Source organism: Melanerpes formicivorus, unplaced genomic scaffold (genome assembly GCF_026170545.1).
Source record: "Melanerpes formicivorus ecotype bairdi unplaced genomic scaffold, bMelFor1.0.p_v2 SCAF_14, whole genome shotgun sequence".
NCBI classification, from domain to species: Eukaryota; Metazoa; Chordata; class Aves; order Piciformes; family Picidae; genus Melanerpes; species Melanerpes formicivorus.
In genome coordinates, this window is record NW_027142366.1 from 17,632,981 (window position 1) to 17,656,403 (window position 23,423).

At 59.8% G+C, this 23,423-nt stretch overlaps 1 protein-coding gene across 1 annotated transcript in view; it reads right to left on the bottom strand.

Annotated features, from left to right (window-relative positions):
- Positions 1–4,952: 4,952 nt before the first annotated feature.
- NTN3 (netrin 3) overlaps positions 4,953–23,423 on the bottom strand; it is a 34,353-nt gene continuing 15,882 nt past the window's right edge. Inside the window, exons 3-6 of the mRNA XM_068147247.1 lie at positions 14,130–14,279; positions 12,912–12,965; positions 7,540–7,614; positions 4,953–6,416 (exon numbers count right to left, since the gene is read on the bottom strand). Of these exons, the coding sequence (XP_068003348.1) occupies positions 6,088–6,416; positions 7,540–7,614; positions 12,912–12,965; positions 14,130–14,279 (608 nt within the window). The 3' untranslated portion in view covers positions 4,953–6,087. The remainder of the gene's footprint in view (positions 6,417–7,539; positions 7,615–12,911; positions 12,966–14,129; positions 14,280–23,423) is intronic.

Sequence of the window (23,423 nt, forward strand, 5' to 3'; positions counted from 1 at the left end):
TTTCCCCCCCTTTCTTCTTCTTCTTTTGGAAATGAGAAAAATTCCAACCAGCTGCAAAATTCAGTCCCCAAAGCAGGGGGGAGGAACTTGCAGGCCTGGCTTCCCTTTCAGCTGCCTTCCACCCTCAGATGGTGTTGCCCTGGCTGAGCGCTGGGAGGAAAGGTGGGGTTAAAAAGAGAACATCTGGTGCCAAAAGTGCGTGGTCAGCTTGGCCCTTGCCACCTGGGGATGGCAGCAGCTGGGCCAGGAGAGTGCTGAAGGCTTTGCAGCTCCTTGGCTGAGTGAATGTGGTCCCCTTGAAGAGCTCTTGTGGAGAATGTCCACCTCCCCCGTGGTGAGGTGAGCCTGCACTGCAGCATGGAATCACAGAATCAATAAGGTTGGGAAAGACCTCAGAGATCATCAAGTCCAACCTGTCACCCAACACCTCCTGACAGCTAAACCATGGCTCCAAGTGCCACATCCAATCCCCTCTTGAACACCTCCAGGGATGGGGACTCCACCACCTCCCTGGGCAGCACATTCCAGTGGCCAATTACCCTTTCTGGGAAGGACTTTCTCCTTGAGTCTAAACTTCCCCTGGCACAGCCCCCTCCATGCTGGGATCCTGGCATTCTCAGCAGCTGCAGGGCTGCACCACAGCTGCAGGGGCATGGATGCTCCTCAGGGAGGGCTACAGAAAGCTCCTCAGGGAGGGCTACAGAAGGCTCCTCAGGGAGGGCTACAGAAGGGGGGATGTTTCCCCAAGCAAGTATCACAGTATCACCAAGGTTGGAAGGGACCTCAAAGATCATCAAGTCCAACCTGTCACCACAGACCTCATGGCTAAACCATGGCACCAAGTGCCACATCCAATCCCCTCTGGAACACCTCCAGGGATGGGGACTCCACCACATCCCTGGGCAGCACATTCCAATGGCTAACACTCTCTGGGAAGAACTTTCATCCTCACCTCCAGCCTAAACTTCCCCTGGCACAGCTTGAGACTGTGTCCTCTTGTTCTGCTGCTGGCTGCCTGGGAGCAGAGCCCAACCCCCACCTGGCTACAACCTCCTTTCAGGCAGTTGGAGAGAGCAAGAAGGTCTCCCCTGAGCCTTCTCTTCTCCAGGCTAAGCAACCCCAGCTCCCTCAGCCTCTCCTCACAGGGCTGTGCTCCAGACCCCTCCCCAGCTTTGTTGCCCTTCTCTGGACACCTGCCAGCATCTCAACATCCTTCCTAACCTGAGGAGCCCAGAGCTGGACACAGGATTCAAGGTGTGGCCTGAGCAGTGCTGAGCACAGGGCACAAGGACTTCCCTGCTCCTGCTGGCCACACTATCAGATCAGAGAGTTGAGTTGGTTGGAAGAGACCTCCAAGAGCCTTGAGTCCAACCATCAACCTAACACCAGCATGGCCATCAAACCATGTCCCCAGGTGCCATGGCCACAGGTTACTTGAATGCCTCCAGGGATGAGGACTCCGCCACCTCCCTGGGCAACCTGGGACCTTAAGGGTCATCTGGTCCAACCCCTTCCACCAGGGCAGCATGGGCTGGGAGAAGAGCAACCAGAGAGGTCCATGCTGTGTGGCAAGGAATGATGCTTCTTGGAGTACTCAAGAAAGCAGCAGCAAGGATGGTGGCAGCACAGCACCAGCACCAGCACCTCCTTGCCTGTACAGAGCTGCACAGCAGCAGGAGCAGCACCTTTGTCTCCTGGGTGCTATCCAGGACATCCTCCCCCATCAGTGCTCCTTCTTCTCCTTGTTCCTGAACATATCATGAATCAAAGCTTCATGGAGTGGGTTGGGTTGGAAGGGACCTTAAAGATCATCCAGTTCCAACCCCTCTGCCATGGGCAGGGACCCCTCCCACCAGCACAGCTTGCTCAGGGCCTCATCCAGCCTGGTCCTGAACACCTCCAGGCAGGAGGCAGCCACAGCCTCCCTGGGCAACCTGTGCCAGAGTCTCCCCAGCCTCACTGCAAAGGATTTCTTCCTCCTCTCCACTCTCAGTCTCCTCTCTCCCAGCTCAAAGCCATTGTCCCTGGGCCTGGCACTCCCAGCCCTTGTCCAAAGTCCCTCCCCAGCTCTCCTGGAGCCCTTCAGGTACTGGAAGGCTGCTCTGAGGTCTCCCTGGAGCCTTCTCCAACTCTCCCTGCCTCACCCATGGGCCCAGCTGGGGCTGGGTAGGCAGACATGGAAGTTTCCCAGCAGCACAGCTCCAGCCTGCCAGAGCTTGCACCAATCAACCTCTCATTGCCTCAGTGGAGATGGGAAGGCAGCTCCTCACTTGACTGCTTACTGTCTCCTTTTCCACCCCCTCAGATGAGCTCTGAGAGCAGTGAAACCCACTGGCAATGAGCCTTGGTTGCTCTTTCTTTTAACTGTGGCCTTGGTTAAGTGTTTGGCTTGGGAAGAGCAATGAAATAATGGCAAAAGCCATTCATGGGAGCACAAACCCAACACCTAAACTGAGCAAACACAACTAACAGCCTGGATGGCTCTGGTTTGCTGAGGTACAGCTCTTGGACAGTCAGGATGGGATGGTGGAGGAGGTCTTTGCAGCTATTGAACCTCTGTGGCTTTTTGACAAGGGGCTGTGGTGCCAGGATGAGGAACAATGGCTTTGAGCTGGGAGAGGGCAGATTGAGACTGGAGATGAAGAAGAAACTCTTTGCAGTGAGGCTGGGGAGAGACTGGCACAGGCTGCCCAGGGAGGCTGTGGATGCCCTCCCCCTGGCGGTGTTGAAGGCCAGGCTGGATGAGGCCCTGAGCAAGCTGTGCTGGTGGGAGGTGTCACAGTCCTCACAAAGGCTTAGGTGCACCACTTCAAGGGAGGGGAAATCAGGTGCAAAGGAGCCCCTGCAGCCTCCTGCCCCAGCAGGCTGTGCAGAGCGCTTTTCGGGGAGCACAGACACATTGCACCTCTCCTGAGCACCACACCTGAGGGCTGGTGCTGGTGGAGATGGGGAGGGCTGTGGATGTGGTCTGCCTGGACTTCAGCAAGGCTTTTTACACCGTCCCCCACAGCAAACTGCTGGCCAAGCTGTCAGCCCCTGGCTGGGACATGAGCTCTCTGAGCTGGGTGAGGAACTGGCTGGAGGCTGAGCCCAGAGAGTGGTGGTGAATGGTGCCACAGCCAGCTGGCAGCCAGGCACCAGTGGTGTGCCCCAGGGAGCAGTGCTGGGCCCCAGCCTGTTCAATATCTTCACTGATGATCTGGAAGAGGGCATTGAGTCCATCAGCAGTAAATTTGCAGATGAGAGCAAGCTGGGGGCAGGAGTTGATCTGTTAGAGGGCAGAAGGGCTCTGCAGAGGGACCTGGACAGGCTGGGCAGATGGGCAGAGGCCAACAGGATGGCATTCAACAAGTCCAAGTGCCAGGGGCTGCACTTTGGCCACAGCAACCCCAGGCAGAGCTACAGGCTGGGGTCAGAGTGGCTGAGAGCAGCCAGGTAGAGAGGGACCTGGGGGTGCTGGTTGACAGCAGCTGAACATGAGCCAGCAGTGTGCCCAGGGGGCCAAGAAGGCCAAGGGCATCCTGGCCTGCATCAGGAAGAGTGTGGGCAGCAGGAGCAGGGAAGTCCTTGTGCCCTGTGCTCAGCACTGCTCAGGCCGCCCCTTGAGTCCTGTGTCCAGCTCTGGGCTCCTCAGCTCAAGAAGGACATTGAGAGACTTGAAGGTGTCCAGAGAAGGGCAACAAAGCTGGGGAGGGGTCTGGGGCACAGCCCTGTGAGGAGAGGCTGAGGGAGCTGGGGTTGCTTAGCCTGGAGAAGAGGAGGCTCAGGGGAGACCTTCTTGCTCTCTGCAACTCCCTGAAGGGAGGTTGGAGCCAGTGGGGGTTGGGCTCTTCTCCCAGGCACCCAGCAGCAGAACAAGAGGACACAGTCTCAAGCTGTGCCAGGGGAGGTTCAGGCTGGAGGTGAGGAGAAAGTTCTTCCCAGACAGAGAGATTGGCCACTGGGATGTGCTGCCCAGGGAGGTGGTGGAGTCCCCATCCCTGGAGGTGTTCAAGAGGGGATTGGATGTGGCACTTGGTGCCATGGTCTAGTCGTGAGGTCTGTGGTGACAGGTTGGACTTGAGGATCTTTGAGGTCCCTTCCAACCTTGGTGATACTGTGAGACTGTGATACTTGCTTGGAGAAACTTCCCCCCTTCTGTAGCCCTCCCTGAGGAGCATCCATGCCCCTGCAGCTGTGGTGCAGCCCTGCAGCTGCTGAGAATGCCAGGATCCCAGCATGGAGGGGGCTGGAAGGGACCTCTTGAGAACAAGGGAGGGGCAGCAGCTCTGCTCCTTGGGCACCTGAGTGCAAGCAGACATGGGAGGAGGAGGAGGGCTGAGCGCCCCATGCAATTCAAGAGGCATCTCGTGGCAAAGGCCTCTGACATCCAGAACAAGGGAAGCCAGGGACAGGAGTGTGCCCTCAGCTCAGGGGGAGGAGAGAAGGAAGGGTCTATGCCAGGAGTGTGGTGTAGGACCAGCTCATCCAAGCCCAAGTGGTTCCACACACTCTTGGTCCCTTAGCTTCTGGCCTTCCCTCAGCCCTCTCTGCCTGTGCCTTGTGTAGGCACCCAAGCATCCATGGGACCTGGGAGCTGCATCTCTGACAAGACACTTCCAGCCCCTCCAGCAGCTTCATCAGTGCACTGAGCTCCCCAGCCAGGGCACCTGCTTGTCCACACAGACATCCCCCAGCACCTAGATCCTCACTCCCCAAGCTCCCCTGTCCTGAACCCCAGGGGTGCTCCATCAGCCTCTTCAGCTGCAGGCTCCAGCACTATGCTGGGGAACTGGAGCCCCAAAGCACCAGGCCATCCATGGCATGGGGAGACCATGCAAGCTGCCCTGGGCTCCAAATGGGCCAAGCATCAGCCCAGAGCACTGGAAGGCTGTGATGTAGGCTCCAGTTCCCCACAGAGCCATTCAAGTGAGCAAGGTTGCAGGGAAAGGAAGATCTCCTGTCAGCTCACCAAGGGTTTCTATTCATATTTATTATGCCAAGACCATCACAACCTCACCATGGGAAGATACTGATGTCTGGTGGGACTTGGAAACCAAGAAGAAAGAACAGACTAGAGGGGGGTGAGCAAAAGCTCTTCTGCCTTCCTGCCACCTCTGCCTTGTGCATCTCCTCGGACAGCCTTGGCCACAGAACTGCTTCCCAGGCCAGCTCTGAGGGCTGCACACCGAGGCAGGACAGGAGGTCACTTGGTGGCAGCTCAACAGAAACAGGTGGAATGATGTCAGCTGAGAGTATAGGGGCATAGATCTGTGTGGTTGGATGATGCTACCTGATGGCTCTGCTCAGCCTGTCCACCCCAGCCCAGGCCTGGCTGGCAGGGCAGGGCAGGCTACAGCCTTGGTGGATGTGGGAGGGGAAAATTGGTGTCTCCAGGTCTTTCCTGCTGGGTCATCTGGGCTATGCACCAGGACAGTTAACACCCAGGGGGGTTGTGAAGCCTGTGCCTTCCTTCCTGGTGGACACAGGGCTCCTGGAAATGTCCACCCACCCACTGCCAGGGCCCGACTGCTCCCCACAGCACTGCAGCACCGGCGTGGGTCCTGCCCCCAGCAGCAGCACTGGTCCATGTAAACATGAGGTCCCCAGAGAATCAGGCCTTGCAAAAAGTCCATCTGCTCTTCCTGGTGGAGCTCCAGGTCCTTCTGCAGCGCTGCATGGCTTCCACTCAGCCTGCCTGTCCCCCTGAAGGCTCTGCCCTGCTGCTCCTGGGGGAGGTCTGAAAGCAGCACGCTCCCAGAGAGCGAGGAAGAGGCAGGTTGGGAAGGCTGAAGAAGCTCAGTTGGTCCACACCAGGCGAGAAGGGAACAGCCTGGAAGGCCAGAGCAGGCCAATCCCCTCTAAACTCCTTCAGGAGGCAGGCAGCCAGCAGCTCTCACTTCACTTTGCTCCTCATGAAAGGTTTTGTCGTCGCTGCGGTGCGCTCAGAAGGAGAGCCGCGGGGCGGGGGAAGGGGGGACACCGCCACGGGAAACCATCCCAAAATATACACTCTAGGCAGAGGGTCCTTCCCACTCTGGGTATGTACAGAGTCTCTGGGCAGCCCACAGGCGGGCTGGGGGCGGGAGAGGGCGAGCAGGCAAGGCCTCAGGGCTTGAGGCACTTGCCCTTCTTCTCGCGCCGCTGCAGTTTCCGCAGGCGCCGCGTCCAGGCGTCGCGCCACTGGATCACCAGGCTGTTCTTGTCGGCCATCAGTCCCGGCCGGTCCGTGGAGTTCTCGCTCATCCCCATCACCAGGTACTTCTTGCTGATCTGGATCTTGGGGCACTTGCAGGACAGGTCCTTCAGGTGGATCCAGAGGAAGTTGTCGCCGCGCTTGACCCGCTCGTCGCGGCACTTGTAGACGGAGAGGACGTTGATGGTGAACTTGGCCCAGTTGGCCACCGTCTCCATCTCCAAGATGTTCACCTGGACCACTGAGGGGGGCAAGGAAAAAGGGGAGGCACGGTGATGGGGGTGCTCTGCCTTGCTTTGCAGAAGCAGCTTTGGTGTCTGCCTGGCCCCAGCAGCCCCTCCTGTGTGGCTGCTTCGGGAGGGCCGACGCGGGGACCCCCTTCCGCGCTGGGTGCTCCCCATTCCCTGGGACAGCTGCACCTCACACCAGCACAGAAACATCCAGGTTGGAAAAGACCCTCAGGGTCACCAAGTCCAACCCAGAACCCAAGGGAGGTGATTCTCCCCCTCTGCTCAGCTCTGCTGAGATCCCACCTGGAGTACTGCCTCCAGTTCTGGAGCCCCTAGCACAAGAGGGATCTGGAGGTGCTGGAAGGTGTCCAGAGCAGGGCCAGGAGGATGAGCAGAGGGCTGGAGATGCTCTGCTGTGAGGACAGACTGAAGGAGTTGGGGCTGTTCAGTCTGGAGAAGAGAAGGCTCCCAGGTGACCTCATTGTGGCCTTCCAGGATCTGAAGGGGGCTACAGGAAGGCTGGGGAGGGACTGCTCAGGATCTCAGGCAGTGATAGGACTAGGGGGAATGGAATGAAGCTGGAGGTGGGGAGATTCAGGCTGGAGGTGAGGAGGAAGTTCTTCCCCATGAGAGTGGTGAAGCCCTGGAATGGGTTGTCCAGGGAGGTGGTTGAGGCCTCATCCCTGAAGGTGTTTAAGCCCAGGCTGGATGAGGCTGTGGCCAGGCTGATCTAGTGTGGGGTGTCCCTGCCCATGGCAGGGGGGTTGGAACTGGATGGTCCTTGTGGTCCCTTCCAACCCTGACTGATACTGTGATACTATGAACCCTACTGTACAAGGTTCACCCCTAAACCCTATCCCCAAGCACCACATCCAAACCACCTTTAAGCACATCCAGGCTTGGGGACTCCACCACCTCCCTGGGCAGCACCTTCCAATCCCTGACCACTCTTGGCCATGAAAAAACTTTTCCCAGTGTGCAGTCTGAACCTACCCAGTGGCAGCTTGAGGCCATTCCCTCTTGTTCTGTCCCTAACCACCTGTGAGGAGAGACCAGCAGCAGCCTCTCCCCTCACCCACGGCCAGCCTGCAGCTGGCAGAGCCCAGGGTGGCCCAGGGAGGATGAGGTCCTTACCATAGTCCTTCTTGCAGTACTTCTTCATGTTAATCTTGTAGTTGCCCTTAGCTGGCTTGCAGTAGGAGTCACAGTCTGCAGAGGAAGACCAGAGGGTTGAGCACTGAGGGCTTGAAGCACACAAGGTCCCACCCCACCACGAGGCAAGAGGGAGCAGGGTGGAGGTGACAGCAGCAAGACCCAGCCTGGCAGAGGGTGGTTGGCTACTCCACATCCCAGCACCCTCCAGAAGGCTCCTGAGCCAGGGCCTGGGCTCCAGCACCCCCTCTGAAAGCTCACAAGGGCTGAGGGCTCAAATCCCACCCTGCACACTGACACCACACCAGCTGGGAAGAGAAACTAAGTGGCTTTGGGCCCATCAAGTAGACGTGGAGTGGAACGGAATAGGATGGAATGGAATGGAATGGAATGGAATGGAATGGAATGGGATAGGACAGGATAGGATAGGATAGACCAGACCAGGTTGGAAAAGACCTTTGAGATCAAGTCCAACCTATCACCCAGCACCATCTGATCAACTAAACCATGGCACCAAGCACCCCATCCAATCCCCTCTTGAACACCTCCAGGGATGGGGACTCCACCACCTCCCTGGGCAGCACATCCCAGTGGCCAACAACTCTCTCGGTGAAGAACTTTCTCCTCACCTCCAGCCCAAACCTCCCCTGGCACAGCTTGAGACTGTGTCCTCTTGTTCTGCTGCTGGCTGCCTGGGAGCAGAGCCCAACCCCCACCTGGCTCCAACCTCCCTGCAGGGAGTTGCAGAGAGCAAGAAGGTCTCCCCTGAGCCTCCTCTTCTGCAGGCTAAGCAACCCCAGCTCCCTCAGCCTCTCCTCACAGGGCTGTGCTCCAGACCCCTGTGCTGATGGTGATGGAGGAATCACCACTGAGGCACAGGAGGGAGCCAAGGGACTCTCCTCTGGGTCACAGGATGGAGCAGGTGAGATGATGGTGGCCACCATGGAGAACAGGCAGGGGTCATGGCCAAAGAACATGACCAGAGGAGCCCTGCAAGCCTGGTGCTGTGGGGAAGAGACAACCCCCCCAGCCCCCCCCGCTGGAAGAAGACCCAAAGGAGAGCCTGAATCCAGCCCAAGGGGGTCATGGGCCCCAGGGGCAACTCAGCCCTCAGGGGCCAGGGTGCTGGGATGCATCCTCACGGGGCAGCCCCTCCAGAGACCTGCACCTCGGCCATGTCCCACAAGTGGGGAAGGGGCCTCAGGCCAGGGTGAGCAGGTGGGTGAGGGGAGAGGCTCTGCCCCTCCGGATCACTGCTGCCGCCTGACCGCTCCCTGCTCAGCCTGCTCCCGAAGGGCTGGGGAGGCCACCGGGCTGTCCTCCAGCCCCGCAGCATCCCTCCCCGCCGCCCCCCAGCTCCTGTCCTCACGGAGGCTTTCTTCTGTGCATTTCTAAAGCCCCTAGATTTGCATCTCAAGCAGAGGCAGGGCAGGGAATGCCTCTTCCCTTCTCCCCGCAGGCTTTGATCCCAACAATCGCCGGGAGCAGCCCCCTTCTCCTCCTTTCTTTTCCCCCTGCCACCCTCCTTTGAACATCTCAATTTGTCTCTTTCCAGTGGCGTGGTTTTGTTTTCCTAAGCCCATCTTTCTTCTTTTCTCTGCCTCTCGCAGGTCCTCTCTGCCTTGGCCCCGCGTCCCGGCCCCGAGCCAGCAGCCTCTCCGGTTGCCTTTGTTTGTGCCTTGCCCACAACAGCCACCGCGGATGGAGGCGAGGGGCAGGGGGGATAACGGCGCCCTGTGCCAAGGGGAGGAGGAGAAAGGAGGGAAGGAAGCAGCCCAGGAGAAGAGGCTCGCCCTGGGCTCTGCTGCCGTCCCTTCTGCCCGAGCTCCTTTCTGTCGGGGCCCCGGGGCCGCATGTTCCACATTTGCCATCGCAGCACGCAGCTAATTCCCGACTGCCGGCTCGGCCCCTGCCGTGCTGCCCCTCTGCTGGGGCTGGCAGGGCTGCCCTGACCCTGCCCTGGCCCTCCCCTGGCCCCTTGCGCTGCCGTGGTGGCTGCTGAGGGGCATGGGGTCCCCTGCGAGGGGGGCTGTTGATGGGAGCACTGAAGTGCATGGCCACGGGGTGAAGGTGCTCCCCATCCCCTGTTTCCCTCCACTGCTCTCCATCCCCTGCTTCCCTCCACTGCTCTCCATCCCCTGCTTCCCTCCACTGCACCCCTGGGGTGTGCTCCAGCCCCAGCCCAGGCACTGCTGCACCCCTGGGATGTGCTCCAGCCCCGTCCCCTGCTTCCCTCCACTGCTCCCCTGGGGTGTGCTCCAGCCCCAGCCCAGGCACTGCTGCACCCCTGGGATGTGCTGCAGCCCCATCCCCTGCTTCCCTCCACTGCTCCCCTGGGATGTGCTCCAGCCCCATCCCCTGCTTCCCTCCCCTGCATCCCTGGGATGTGCTCCAGCCCCATCCCAGGCACTGCTGCACCCCTGGGACATGCTCCAGCCCCAGCCCAGGCACTGCTGCACCCCTGGGATGTGCTCCAGCTCCATCCCCTGCTTCCCTCCACTGCTCCCCTGGGATGTGCTGCAGCCCCATCCCCTGCTTCCCTCCACTGCTCCCCTGGGATGTGGCTCCAGCCCCATCCCAGGCACTGCTGCACCCCTGCTGTGTGAATAAAACCAGCCAGAAAATACCACTGGGAAGTCTGGGACCAGTTTTGGGACCTTTCTAACCTTGCCTTGGTGCTGAGGAACATTCTGCAGATGCAAAACCAATTCCTGTTCAGGGCATGTCAGGAACTTGGGTAGTACCTCAAAGCATTTCCCTTCCTTTGGGCCCCTGCTGATGTGGCCTGCAGTGCTGGGTGGGGGTGGGTGCTTGAGGAAGGGGCCAGGTGGGTGCTGGGGCTGCCAGCCAGCTCAGCCTCCACTTTCTTGCTCAGTGGAAAATATTGTAAGATATTAAACCTCATAAAAATGAGGAGGAGTGCTCCTGGGATAGTTCCCTGCTGAGCCACTTGGCTGCTGGAGCAGAAAGATCAAAGCTGGACCCCAGAGTCTCAGGGGGGTCAGAAAGGCAGGAGAAAGCTGGGCAGGGTGATGGCTTTCCCAGCAAAAAGCCTGGATGCACCTGGAGACAGGAGCCCAGCAGGGAGGAGGAGGATGGGGAGAGGGGGGGGAAGGCCAGCACCTGAGCACAGCTGCCCCAAACAATGTCCCCCTGTTCCTGCAGCCCAGCACCTGCTCCCAGAGCGGGGGGGGGAGGGGGGGGAAACGGGGAGGGGGGGGAAGAACAGGCTGGGAGGCTGCCTGGGCTGGGAGGCACGGGGGTGCTGAGACCCATCTGAGAGTGCCCTGCCTGTGGGAGAGCCTGGACAGGTCCCAGGGGAGAGGGGAGCAGGAAGCAGGCAGGGTGCAGGCAGTGAGGAGAGGAACAGGCAGCAGGCAGGGCACAGGCAGTGAGGAGAGGAACAGGCAGCAGGCAGGGTGCAGGCAGTGAGGAGAGGAACAGGCAGCAGGCAGGGTGCAGGCAGTGAGGAGAGGAACAGGCAGCAGGCATGGCACAGGCAGTGAGGAGAGGAACAGGCAGCAGGCAGGGTGCAGGCAGTGAGGAGAGGAACAGGCAGCAGGCAGGGTACAGGCAGTGAGGAGAGGAACAGGCAGCAGGCAGGGTGCAGGCAGTGAGGAGAGGAACAGGCAGCAGGCAGGGTGCAGGCAGTGAGGAGAGGAACAGGCAGCAGGCATGGCACAGGCAGTGAGGAGAGGAACAGGCAGCAGGCAGGGTGCAGGCAGTGAGGAGAGGAACAGGCAGCAGGCAGGGTGCAGGCAGTGAGGAGAGGAACAGGCAGCAGGCAGGGTGCAGGCAGCAGGCAGGGTGCAGATGGGATGCAGTGCCTGGGATGGGGCTGGAGCACATCCCAGGGGTGCAGCAGTGCCTGGGATGGGGCTGGAGCACATCCCAGGGGTGCAGCAGTGCCTGGGATGGGGCTGGAGCACATCCCAGGGGTGCAGCAGTGTCTGGGATGGGGCAGGAGCACATCCCAGGGGTGCAGCAGTGCCTGGGATGGGGCTGGAGCACATCCCAGGGGTGCAGCAGTGCCTGGGATGGGGCTGGAGCACATCCCAGGGGTGCAGCAGTGCCTGGGATGGGGCTGGAGCACATCCCAGGGGTGCAGCAGTGTCTGGGATGGGGCTGGAGCACATCCCAGGGGTGCAGCAGTCCCTGGGCTGGGGCTGCAGCACATCCCAGGGGTGCAGCAGTGTCTGGGATGGGGCAGGAGCACATCCCAGGGGTGCAGCAGTGTCTGGGATGGGGCAGGAGCACATCCCAGGGGTGCAGCAGTGCCTGGGATGGGGCTGCAGCACATCCCAGGGGTGCAGCAGTGTCTGGGATGGGGCAGGAGCACATCCCAGGGGTGCAGCAGTGCCTGGGCTGGGGCTGCAGCACATCCCAGGGGTGCAGCAGTGTCTGGGATGGGGCAGGAGCACATCCCAGGGGTGCAGCAGTGTCTGGGATGGGGCAGGAGCACATCCCAGGGGTGCAGCAGTGCCTGGGATGGGGCTGGAGCACACCCCAGGGGTGCAGCAGTGTCTGGGATGGGGCAGGAGCACATCCCAGGGGTGCAGCAGTGCCTGGGCTGGGGCTGGAGCACATCCCAGGGGTGCAGCAGTGTCTGGGATGGGGCTGCAGCACGTCCCAGGGGTGCACCTGAGGAGACACAACCCTCTGCAGCCTGGAGAAGCCAGTGTGGCTCAAGGAGCTCAGAGGACAGCAGCAGGAACACCTCCCTGGCCCATGCAAAAGCCTGCAGCCTGGCACTAGAGCTGCCCCACTCTCCAGCTGGGTGACAGCAGCAGTGGCATTGACCTGCCCACGGTGCCATCACCTCAGGGTCCTGTCAGCCTGCAGCTGCTGGGACAAGCAGCTCAGACTCAGGCACTCCCCTGGGCATGGCTGGAGTGAGCCCCTGCTCACCCATGCCCCATGGCAGACCTGGCAGCCTGTACAGGGGCTGCCTGCAGCTGGCACCTGGCTGGACCCCCCCCCACCCTGGCACTGCTTGGAGGTAAAAGGCATTGAGGAGAAACCTCTTGTGCTGGCAGCAACAAAAGGAGGTGAAGAAGATCCTGCCCCCAAGCAGCCAGCAAGCCACAGGTGCGGTGCCCCAGCACCCTGCTGAGCCCCTGGCAGGCTGCAGCCTTCCCTCAGGAAGCCTCCTCAGGCTTTGGCAGTCCCTTTCCAGGAGCACCCAGGATGCCAACTCTCAGCTCCCCAAAGCTCTCTGCCAGGACTTCCTGCCACGAACAGTTTTGCCCCAGGCTGTGGCAGGGCTGAGGGGGATGGGGATGGGGGAGGTGGGACTGGGAGCTCTGGGGGCAGGGCTGGGGCTGTGGGCTTGGGCCAGGACAGGAAGCACTTACCTGCAGGTGCCTCGGTGCTGGTGATGAGGGAGGTGGGGTTGATGGCTGGGATCTCTGCAAGAGAAAGGGAGAGAGAGCTCCTCAGGAAAGGGCTCCCCAGCTCCTGGGGGGACACTTGGATGGAAGCCCCCTGCAAGCAAGGGGCAGAGGGGAGTTTGTGGCTCACAGATTAGAAGGGGTTGGAAGGAGATCACTGAGTCACAGAATCACCAAGGTTGGAAGAGACCTCAAAGATCATCCAGTCCAACCTGGCACCACAGACCTCATGGCCAAACCATGGCACCAAGTGCCACATCCAATCCCCTCTTGAACACCTCCAGGGATGGGGACTCCACCACTCCCCTGGGCAGCACATCCCAGTGGCCAATCTCTCTTGCTGGGAAGAACTTTCTCTTCACCTCCAGCCTAAACCTCCCCTGGCACAGCTTGAGACTGTGTCCTCTTGTTCTGCTGCTGGGTGCCTGGGAGAAGAGCCCAACCCCCACCTGGCTCCAACCTCCCTGCAGGGAGTTGCAGAGAGCAAGAATGTCTCCCCTGAGCCTCCTCTTCTCCAGGCTAAACAATCCCAGCTCCCTCAGCCTCTCCTCACAGGGCTGTGCTCAAGGCCTCTCCCCAGCCTTGTAGCCTTGTCCAGCTCCCCTGCCAGGGAAGGTTTACCAAGGACCATGCCCAGGTGGGTTTGGAATGTCTCCAGAGAAGGAGACTCCATCACCTCTCTGGGCAGCCTGCTCCAGGGCTCTGGCACCTTTCAGTTAAAGAAGTTCATAGAATCCAGCTCTGCAGGCTGAGGAGGGCACCTGGGTGCAGCAGAAGCCTTGGTGCAGCAGAGCTGCTCCAGCCAGCTGGCAACACCAGCCCAAGGCTCTTTGAGAGCCCCAAACTCCCTGCCATGACCAACCTGGTTCTGTGCTAAGCACAGAGCCTGTTCTCACCCCACAGCTGGCCATGCTCAGGGCTCTGCTGGCTGAGGAGGGCACCTGGGTGCAGCAGAGCTGCTCCAGCCAGCTGGCAACACCAGCCCAAGGCTCTTTCAGAGCCTCCTGGGCTATGTGGGGCAAAGCATGGGTGCCCTCCCCGCCGATGGTCACCCAACCCCCTGCCTTGGCTGCTTCTCGGGGGTGGGCAGCTCTCGGCTCAGGCTGCCAGCCAGCAGAAGGCAGCCCCAGGAGAGCATGCCCTGGTGCCAGAGGGGTGGGTGGGCAGGGGCAGGGCACTCACTGATGCAGGGGGCCACGGGGGAGCGGCTCTGCTGGTAGCCCTTGGCGCAGCGGTTGCAGGTGAGGCCGGTGACGCCGTCCTTGCACGGGCACTGCCCGGTCGTCTGGTTGCAGGTCTTGCCAGCTGCCCCAACAGGGTGGCAGTCACAGGCTGGGGGAGAGAGAGACAGAGAGGGAAAAGGTTACATGAGGTGGTGCCCAGCACACATCCCAAACTGGACCTGACTTGCCCCCCCTGGAGGGGTGAGGAGGAGCTGGGTCCTTGGGCTGGCACACGGGGCCAGACCACGAGCCCAGGAGCGGCACAGGCAGGAGGCTGAGTGGCCAAAGGGCTTGGCCAGGGCATGGGGATGCTCAAGATGTGGCCCTGGAGGGGTCACAGCTCACACAGGCACCAGCTGCCAGCTGGCATTGAGGGTCTGGCCGGCAGCAGGACAGTTCCTTCCTGCCTGCTTGGCAGGCAGCTGGCTCTGGGGACATGTGGCACGTGGGCAGGCAGGGAGGGCATTCCCCCTGGCAGCCCCCTGCCTGCTGCCAGCCTTGTCCTGCACAAGGAAAGGGAGTGGGGGCTCATAGGGGAGCATGCAAACTGCTCCTCATGGCCAGGGTGGGACTGAGGCCACTGCAGGGACACAAAGCAGAAGGATACTTGCCCAGGTCTGCCCTTCCCCCACCTGAACTGTGTCCAGTTCTGGGGCCCCCAGGGCAAGGAGCACCTCAGGGAACTGCTTGAAAGAGTCCAGCACAGAACCACAAAAATGATTGGAGGAGTGGAACATCTTCTTCATGAGGAGAGCCTGAGGGGGCTGAGGGCTCTGTAGCTTGGAGGAGCCTGAGGGTGACCTCATTGCTGTTGCTAAAGCTGTGCAGGGTGATGCCCAGAGGCTGGAGCCAGGCTCTGCTGGGTGCTGCCCAATGCCAGCACAAGGGGCAGTGGTGGAAGCTGAGGCAGAGGAAGTGCCATGGAAACAGGAGGGAGAATTTTGTCACTGTGAGGGTGACAGAGGCCTGGAGCAGGCTGCCCAGGGGGGTTGTGGAGTCTCCCTCTCTGGAGGTATTCAAGACCTGCCTGGCTGAGTTCCTGTGTGATCTGCTCTAGGTGACCCTGCTCTGGCAGGGGGGTTGGACTGGATGAGCTCCTGAGGTCCCTTCCAGCCCCTGACACTCTGTGATTCTGTGAGCCCTGAGGAGATGCTTCTGTGGCAGCAGCAAAAGGCATTTTCTCCACTTGCTCCCTGCCTCTGAGCTCTCCAATCCACAGAGCTGACTCAGCACTGAGCCTTGACCAAACCTCAGCCTTGGTTTGGTTTCAGGATGGTATGAAGTGAACCTTCCTGGTGCTTCCCAAGCTCAGGAGCCTCATCCTGCCTCCTGCAGGCAAAGGATGTCCCCATGGCTTTCCACCACAGCACCCCCAGAGGGAAAGCCTTAGCTGGGGTGAGCCAAAGTTGGGTCTCCATCCTCAAAACTGACCTGAACTGACTCTCCCTGGATGCTGGATGGATTGCATGTGAGGAGGAGGGCTGTGGGAGGAAGATGCTCCCTCAGGAGAGGACCTTCCCCATCTGCCTGCCTGGGGCTGGCCTGGCTGTGAGCTGGAGGAGGTTATCTTGGCCTCCATCAGCATGAGAGCTGAACGTGCTCCCAAGGCAAAACACAAACACCCCCCCAGCCCCACGTGCCCCTGCAGCCCCCTGATGTTATCCTTTCCCTAATCCTCCCCAGCTGGCTGTGGTGGCAGCACTGCAGCACTGCTCCCCCAGCCCCTCCCTCACCACCAGCAGCCCCTAATGGGGACCAGATGCTGCCTCCTTATCAGATCCTGCCCGGGCCTGCAAGTGGACATCTTCCTGACAAGGGTGTTTTGGGGGCTCAGCTGTGATAGCAAATGGCAGCAAGCAAAGGGAGCCTTGGCATGGCCTAGGGCTGGCAGGAGCACGAAGCCTTTCTTCAGCCACAGCAGCCTTGGCGCCTGCCAGGGCAGCCACCAAAGCCCGGCTCTCCTGCAAACACCTCAGGGCAACAGAGACCCCCAAAGGTCCTGAGGTCATGGCATGGGCCAGCCCTAGTAGATCCCCAAAGGTCCTGAGGTCATGGCATGGGCCAGCCCTAGTAGATCCCCAAAGGTCCTGAGGTCATGGCATGGGCCAGCTCTAGTAGATCCCCAAAGGTCCTGAGGTCAAGGCATGGGCCAGCTCTAGTAGATCCCCAAAGGTCCTGAGGTCATGGCATGGGCCAGCTCTAGTAGATCCCCAAAGGTCCTGAGGTCATGGCATGGGCCAGCTCTAGTAGATCCCCAAAGGTCCTGAGGTCATGGCATGGGCCAGCTCTAGTAGATCCCCAAAGGTCCTGAGGTCAAGGCATGGTCCAGCTCTAGTAGATCCCCAAAGGTACTGAGATCAAGGCATGGTCCAGCCCTAGCAGATCCCCAAAGCTTCTGAGATCATTGCATAGGGTAACCCTAGTAGATCCCCAAAGGTTCTGAGGTCAAGGCATAGTCTACCCCCAGCAGATCCCCAAAGGCCCTGAGATCAAGGCATGGTCCAGCTCTAGCATCTTTTAATCCCCTCCAGGGATGGGGACTCCACCAGTGCTCAGGGCAGCCTGGTGCAGCTCTTTTGGGGAAGGAAGCACTGCTCCTGTCCAGCCCCAGCCTCTCCTGGCACAACCTGAGCCCCTGGTGTGGATTTGAAGCCGTGGATGAGAGCTGGCAGTGCTGGGCCTGTGCGTGGCCAGCCCTGGCTGACCCCAGGCACAGCGCTGCTGCTCTGCCTGGCTGACCACCCCCTGCCACCATCACCTTCTGGCACCCTGCAGCTGCTTCAGAGTGCTGAGTGCAGCTGCTTCAGAGTGCTGAGTGCAGCTGCAGCACCCCCAACCCTCCCTGTCCTGAGGTGACCCTCAGAGGGGTCTGGCTGGGGAGCCCCAAGGGGGTGCTGGGGGCACAGCACCACTCTGTGCCTGCTGCCCCTCGCAGCCCACCAGCTGCCAGAGGCTGGCCTGCAGGCCTTGCATGGAGGATGAGCTCAGGAGCTTGGAGCTTAACTCCTGGAGTGGTGCTTGCCAGGAGGTGTCTGGCACCTCGTGGTGAGGGCTTTGTGCATCTGAAGGCTCAGCTGCTGCTGCTTCACCACATCTCCCTGCAGACAGCTCAGGGCTCACAGCTGTGCTGCAACTGCAGGGAGCCCTGCAGGGCCACCCTTGCTGTGACCTCTCAGGCACCACCACTGAGGGAACCCTGCAGGTTCTGACTTTCCACCCTCCCAGCTTTCCCAGTGGCTCAGGGTCGTGCTGGCTGCTGGTGGGTTGGTGGCTGCAGGGCAGAGCTCACCTCACAGTCTCACAGTATCACCAAGGTTGGAAGAGACCTCGAGGATCATCGAGTCCAAGCTGTCACCACAGACCTCATGACTAACCCATGGCACCAAGTGCCACATCCAATCCCCTCTGGAACACCTCCAGGGATGGGGACTCCACCACCTCCCTGGGCAGCACATCCCAATGGTTAACAACTCTCTCAGTGAAGAACTTTCTCCTCACCTCCAGCCTAAACCTCCCCTGGCACAGCTTGAGACTGTGTCCTCTTGTTCTGGTGCTGGTTGCCTGGGAGAAGAGCCCAACCCCCACCTAGCTACAACCACCTTTCAAGTAGTTGTAGAGAGCAATGAGGTCTCCCCTGAGCCTCCTCTTCTCCAGGCTAAGCAACCCCAGCTCCCTCAGCCTCTCTCTCACCTCCCTGCTCACCAGCCCAGTGCCAAGGGCTCAGCTCTGCTGCCAGCAGGAGATCATAGAATCAGAGAACTGTTTGGGTTGCAAAAGCCCTCCAGAGCATCCAGGCCAACCAGCAGCTCAACCCCACCAAGTGCCATGGCCACAGGTATCTGCAACACCTCCAGGCATGGGGACTCCACCACCTCCCTGGGCAGCCTCTGCCAGGCCCTGACCACTCTTGCAGCAAAGGGAGCAGAGCCCAAGCCCCAGCTGGCTGCAGCCTCCTCTCAGGGAGCTGCAGAGAGCAAGGAGGTCTCCCTCAGCCTCCTCTTCTCCAGGCTCAACACCCCCAGCTCCCTCAGCTGCTCCTCCCCAGCCCTCTTCCCCAGACCCTTCCCCAGCTCTCTTGCCCTTCTCTGGCCCTGCTCCAGCTCCTCAATGTCCATCTTGGAAAGAGGGGGAGAAAACTGAACCCAGCACTCAAGCTGCAGCCTTCCCAGCCCAGAGGCACAATCCCTGCCCTGCTCCTGCTGCCACCCCACTGCTGCTCCAGGCCAGGCTGCTGCTGCCCTTCTTGCCCCCCTGGGCACCCCCTGGCTCCTCTCCAGCTGCTGGCACCCAGCACCCCCAGGGCCTTCTCTGCTGGGCACTTTGCAGCCACTCTGCCCCCAGCCTGGAGCCTTCCTGGGGTGGTTGTGACCCAAGGGCAGGACCCAGCCCTTGGCCTGGCTGAACCTCATCCCCTTGGCCTCAGCCATGGCTGCAGCCTGGCCAGGGCCCTCTGCACAGCCTCCTGCCCTGCAGCAGACCAACTCTGCCACCCAATTTGGTGCCATCTGCCAGCTGCCTGAGGCTGCCTCCATGCCCTCCCCCAGCTCATTGCTGAAGGTACCAAAGCAGTGGCCTCAGCACTGAGGCTTGGGCTTGTGCACTCCAGGCTGCTCTTTCTGTGCCTGCTCCAGCAGTGCTGCATCCCAGCAGATACACAGCATGGCTGGAGAAGTTAGGAACATGCTTTGGAGACTGGGTAAATAAATGCCACAGCTCCTGGCCTCCAGCCTTGTAGTTTGCCTCCTGAAAATGAACTGAGCTTTGTTCCTGGTGCCTGCAAAATCTGCCTCTGCTGTTGGCTCAGCTTCTGCCCTGGACCAGAGCTGTGGTGAGTGCAGAGAGACCTTCCCTCAGAGCTGCAGCTGTCAGCTCAGAGCAGCAGGCTCCATGCCTGCTGTCAGGAGCCATGCTTTTCTTCCCCCTCTTCTCACAGGAGTGCAGCTGCTTGAGCTGTAGGCCCAGGATACATCCTTGGAGAAACCAAGCCCAAGCTGCCTTGTCACATCTCCATGCATCCATGCATCCCCATGTCACATCTCCATGCATCCATACATCCCCATGTCACATCTCCATGCATCCATACATCCCCATGCCACATCTCCATGCATCCATGCATCCCCATGTCACATCTCCATGCACTCATGGATCCCCATGCCACATCTCCATGCATCCATGGATCCCCATGCCACATCTCCATGCATCCATGCACTCCCATGCCACATCTCCATGCATCCATGCACTCCCATGCCACATCTCCATGCATCCATGCACTCCCATGCCACATCTCCATGCATCCATGCACTCCCATGCCACATCTCCATGCATCCATGCATCCCCATGCCACATCTCCATGCACTCATGGATCCCCATGTCACATCTCAATGCATCCTCATGCCACATCTCCATGCATCCATGCACTCCCATGCCACATCTCCATGCATCCATGCACTCCCATGCCACATCTCCATGCACTCATGGATCCCCATGTCACATCTCAATGCATCCTCATGCCACATCTCCATGCATCCATGCACTCCCATGCCACATCTCCATGCATCCATGCACTCCCATGCCACATCCCCATGCACTCATGGATCCCCAAGTCACATCCCCACACACATGGATCTCTCTGGCAGCACCTGCTCCCACTCATGGCACCAGGCAGGCAGGATCCCAGTGCTGGCCCTGCCCCAAGCATCTCTCAATCCCACTGGATCCACCTCTGGATAAGCACAAGCAAGGGATGGAAACACTCCCTGCTCCACTGGAGGAGGGGCAGCCAGAGAAGCAGAAGGGATTTCATTATTCACTCTGTTCCCTGGGGCAGTGCCAGGAGCTGGCTCCCCAGGCCCTGGGCAGTGCCTTCACTGCCAGATCCTTCTCAACATATGCCCCACAGTGGGGGACAGCCCTGGTGCCTGTGTTCCTCTGGTGGGGTTGAGCCTCTGCAGCATCCCCAAGCCATGGGCAACCCCTGGCAGCCCTGTGGAAGCAGCAGCCCTGGGCCAGGCTGGCAGAGACTTGCCCGTGGCTTGGCACAGGGGCAGGCAGGGCAGGGATGTTTGTCTGCCAGGCAGGACCTGCTGCAGCACCCTGCTCCTCTGCCCTGCCACAGCCTGGGCATTGCTTGCTGGGCTTCCTTCTGCACACAGCATCAGCCCTCACCCTGTCCCACCATCTCCTGGGTACCCCTGCCCTGCCCACTCCATCCCCTCCCGAGGAGCCACCGTGGAGCTGAGATGCTTTCCATCACCTTAACCACAGAACAGTTTAGGCTGGAAAAGACCTACAAGCTCTTTGAGTCCAACCATTAACCCAACACTGTCAAGCCCATCACTAAACCATGGCCCTCAGCACCACTTCTACACAGCTTTTAACCCCCTCCAGGGATGGGGACTCCACCACTGCCCTGGGCAGCCTGGGCCAGGGCTTCAGAACCGAATAGAATAGAATAGAATAGAATAGAATAGAATAGAATAGAATAGAATAGAATAGAATAGAATAGAATAGAATAGACCAGGTTGGAAGAGACCTTCAAGATCATTGAGTCCAACCTATCAACCAATCCAACACCACCTAAACAACTAACCCATGGCACCAAGCACCCCATCAAGTCTCCTCCTGAACACCTCCAATGACGGCGACTCCACCACCTCCCCAGCCAGCCCATTCCAATCTCTCTGTGTAGAACTTCTTCCTAACATACAACCTAAACTCCCCTGGCACAGCCTGAGACTGTGTCCTCTTGTTCTGCTGCTGGGTGCCTGGGAGAAGAGACCAACCTCTGCCTGTCTACAGCTTCCCTTCAGGTAGTTGTAGAGAGCAAGAAGGTCTCCCCTGAGCCTCCCCTTCTCCAGGCTAAGCAGCCCCAGCTCCCTCAGCCTCTCCTCACAGGGCTGTGTTCCAAACCCCTCACCAACTTTGTTGCCCTTCTCTGGACACCTTCCAGCAAGTCAACCTCCTTCCTAAACTGAGGAGCCCAGAACTGGACACAGGACTCAAGGTGTGGCCTAACCAGTGCAGTGTACAGGGGCAGAATGACCTCCCTGCTCCTGCTGGCCACACTCTTCCTGATGCAGGCCAGGATGCCATTGGCCCTCTTGGCTGCCTGGGCACACTGCAGGCTCATGTTCAGCCTACCATCAACCAGCACCCCCAGGTCCCTCTCTGCCTGGCTGCTCTCAGCCACTCTGACCCCAGCCTGTAGCACTGCCTGGGGTTGCTGTGGCCAATGTGCAGCACCTGGCACTTGGATGTGTTCAATCTCCTGCCCTTGGCCTCTGCCCATCTGCCCAGCCTGTCCAGGTCCCTCTGCAGAGCCTCTCTACCCTCCAGCAGATCAACTCCTGCCCCCAGCTTGGTGTCAGCTGCAAATTTGCTGCTGATGGACTCAGCTGTGGGAAGATGTAGGAAGTTTCTCCCTCCCCGCTGTCCTCTCCATCTCTCCCAAGGGAGCAAGGGTGGGCAGAGGCAGGGGTGGCTCTGCAGCACAGGCAGCAGCAGGATTTTACCTCTTACAGCCTGGGTCAAACCAAGCCACAGCCAACACCAAGGCACCTGAGAGGGGAACCTCTAAAGCCCAGCCTGGGGGGCTGTGGCCACAGTGTTAATCACAGACTCACAGAATGGGAGGGTTTGGAAGGGACCTCTGGAGATCATCCAGCACAGCCCCCCCCCTGCCAGAGCAGGAGCACCCAGGGCAGCTCACACAGGAACACATCCAGGTGGGGCTTCAAAGTCTCCACACCAGGAGACTCCACAACCCCCCTGGGCAGCCTGCTCCAGGCCTCCAGCATCCTCACACCAAAGAAGTTTCCCCTCATGTTGAGGTAAAACTCCCTGGGTTCCACTTTGTGTCCATTGCCTCTTGTTCTGTCACAGGACCTTCTTCTAGCACCCTCTGCTTGCCCCCCACCCCTCAGGTGTTTATAGACATTGATCAGATCCCCTCTCAGCCTTCTCTGCTCCAAGCAGCCCCAGCCAGGCCCACGCAGCTCAGCAGGATGGGTCTGCAGATGTTGTAGGTCCCCAGTTGTGAGCAGAGGGCTGTGACATCCTCCCTCACCACTGTCCCTGAGCAGCTCACAGCCTGCATGGAGCCATGCAATGGTGCAGGTTGGAAGGGACCTCCAGAGATCATCAGGTCCAACTGCTCCAGCAGGGCACCCACAGCAGCTTGCCCAGCAGCACAATGCCCAGGGTGGGTTGGAAGCTCTCCACACCAGGAGACTCCACAACCCCCCTGGGCAGCCTGCTCCAGGCCTCCAGCACCCTCACACCAAACAACTTTCTCCTCCTGTTGAGTTGGAGTTTCCTGGGTTCCACTTTGTGTCCATTGCCTCTTGTCCTGTCACAGGACACCACTGAGGAGACCCTGGCCCCTTCTTGACCCCAACCCCTCAGGCATCTGTAGACATTCCTAAGATCCCCTCTCAGCCTTCTCTTCTCCAGGCTAACCAGCCCCAGGGCTCTCAGCCTCTCCTCATCCCACAGCTGTTCCAGTCCCTTCAGCATCCTCATAGCTTCCACTGGACTCTCTCCAGCAGATCCCTGTCCCTCTTGACCTGGGGAGCCCAGAACTGGACACAGTGCTCCAGATGTGGTCCCACCAGGGCACAGGGGGAGGACAACCTCCCTTGCCCTGCTGGCCACACTCTTCTGAGTGCCCCCAGGACACCATTGGCCTTCTTGGCCACGAGGGCACATTGCTCTTTCATGGGGAACTTGCTGTCCACCATGACTTCAAGGTTCTTCTCCATGGAGCTGCTTTCCAGCAGGTCAATCCCATCTCTACTGGTGCATGGGGCTGTTCCTCCCCAGGTGCAGGACTCTATCCTGGTCCAAAACCAGCTGCAGCAGCTCCTGCAGGCCCTACATGAACATGCTAGCATCACATCCTGGCAGCAGCAGTGCTCAGTGCCCATGGGGCTGTGCAATGCACCACAGGCACCAGGATGCTGTGATCCCTTCCACGAGGCACTGGCAACCTGAGCTGGCAAAAATTCAAGGATCAGAGAGGAATTCCCAGCCTCAGAGGAGATGTGGGCAACCTCCTGCCTGCTCCAGCATTTCAGCCTGGATCCTGCCAGTCCTTGGGGACAGGCAAGGTGTTTTCTTAGCTTCTTGGGTGAAACTGCTGGTTTGAGGCTCCACAGAGGAGGCTGAGCAGGCAGAGAGGAGAGAAACCAGACAGCCTTAGCCAAGAGCTAGAGGAGGGAGAGGAGAGGTGCAGGGCCCACGACACAGAGCACAG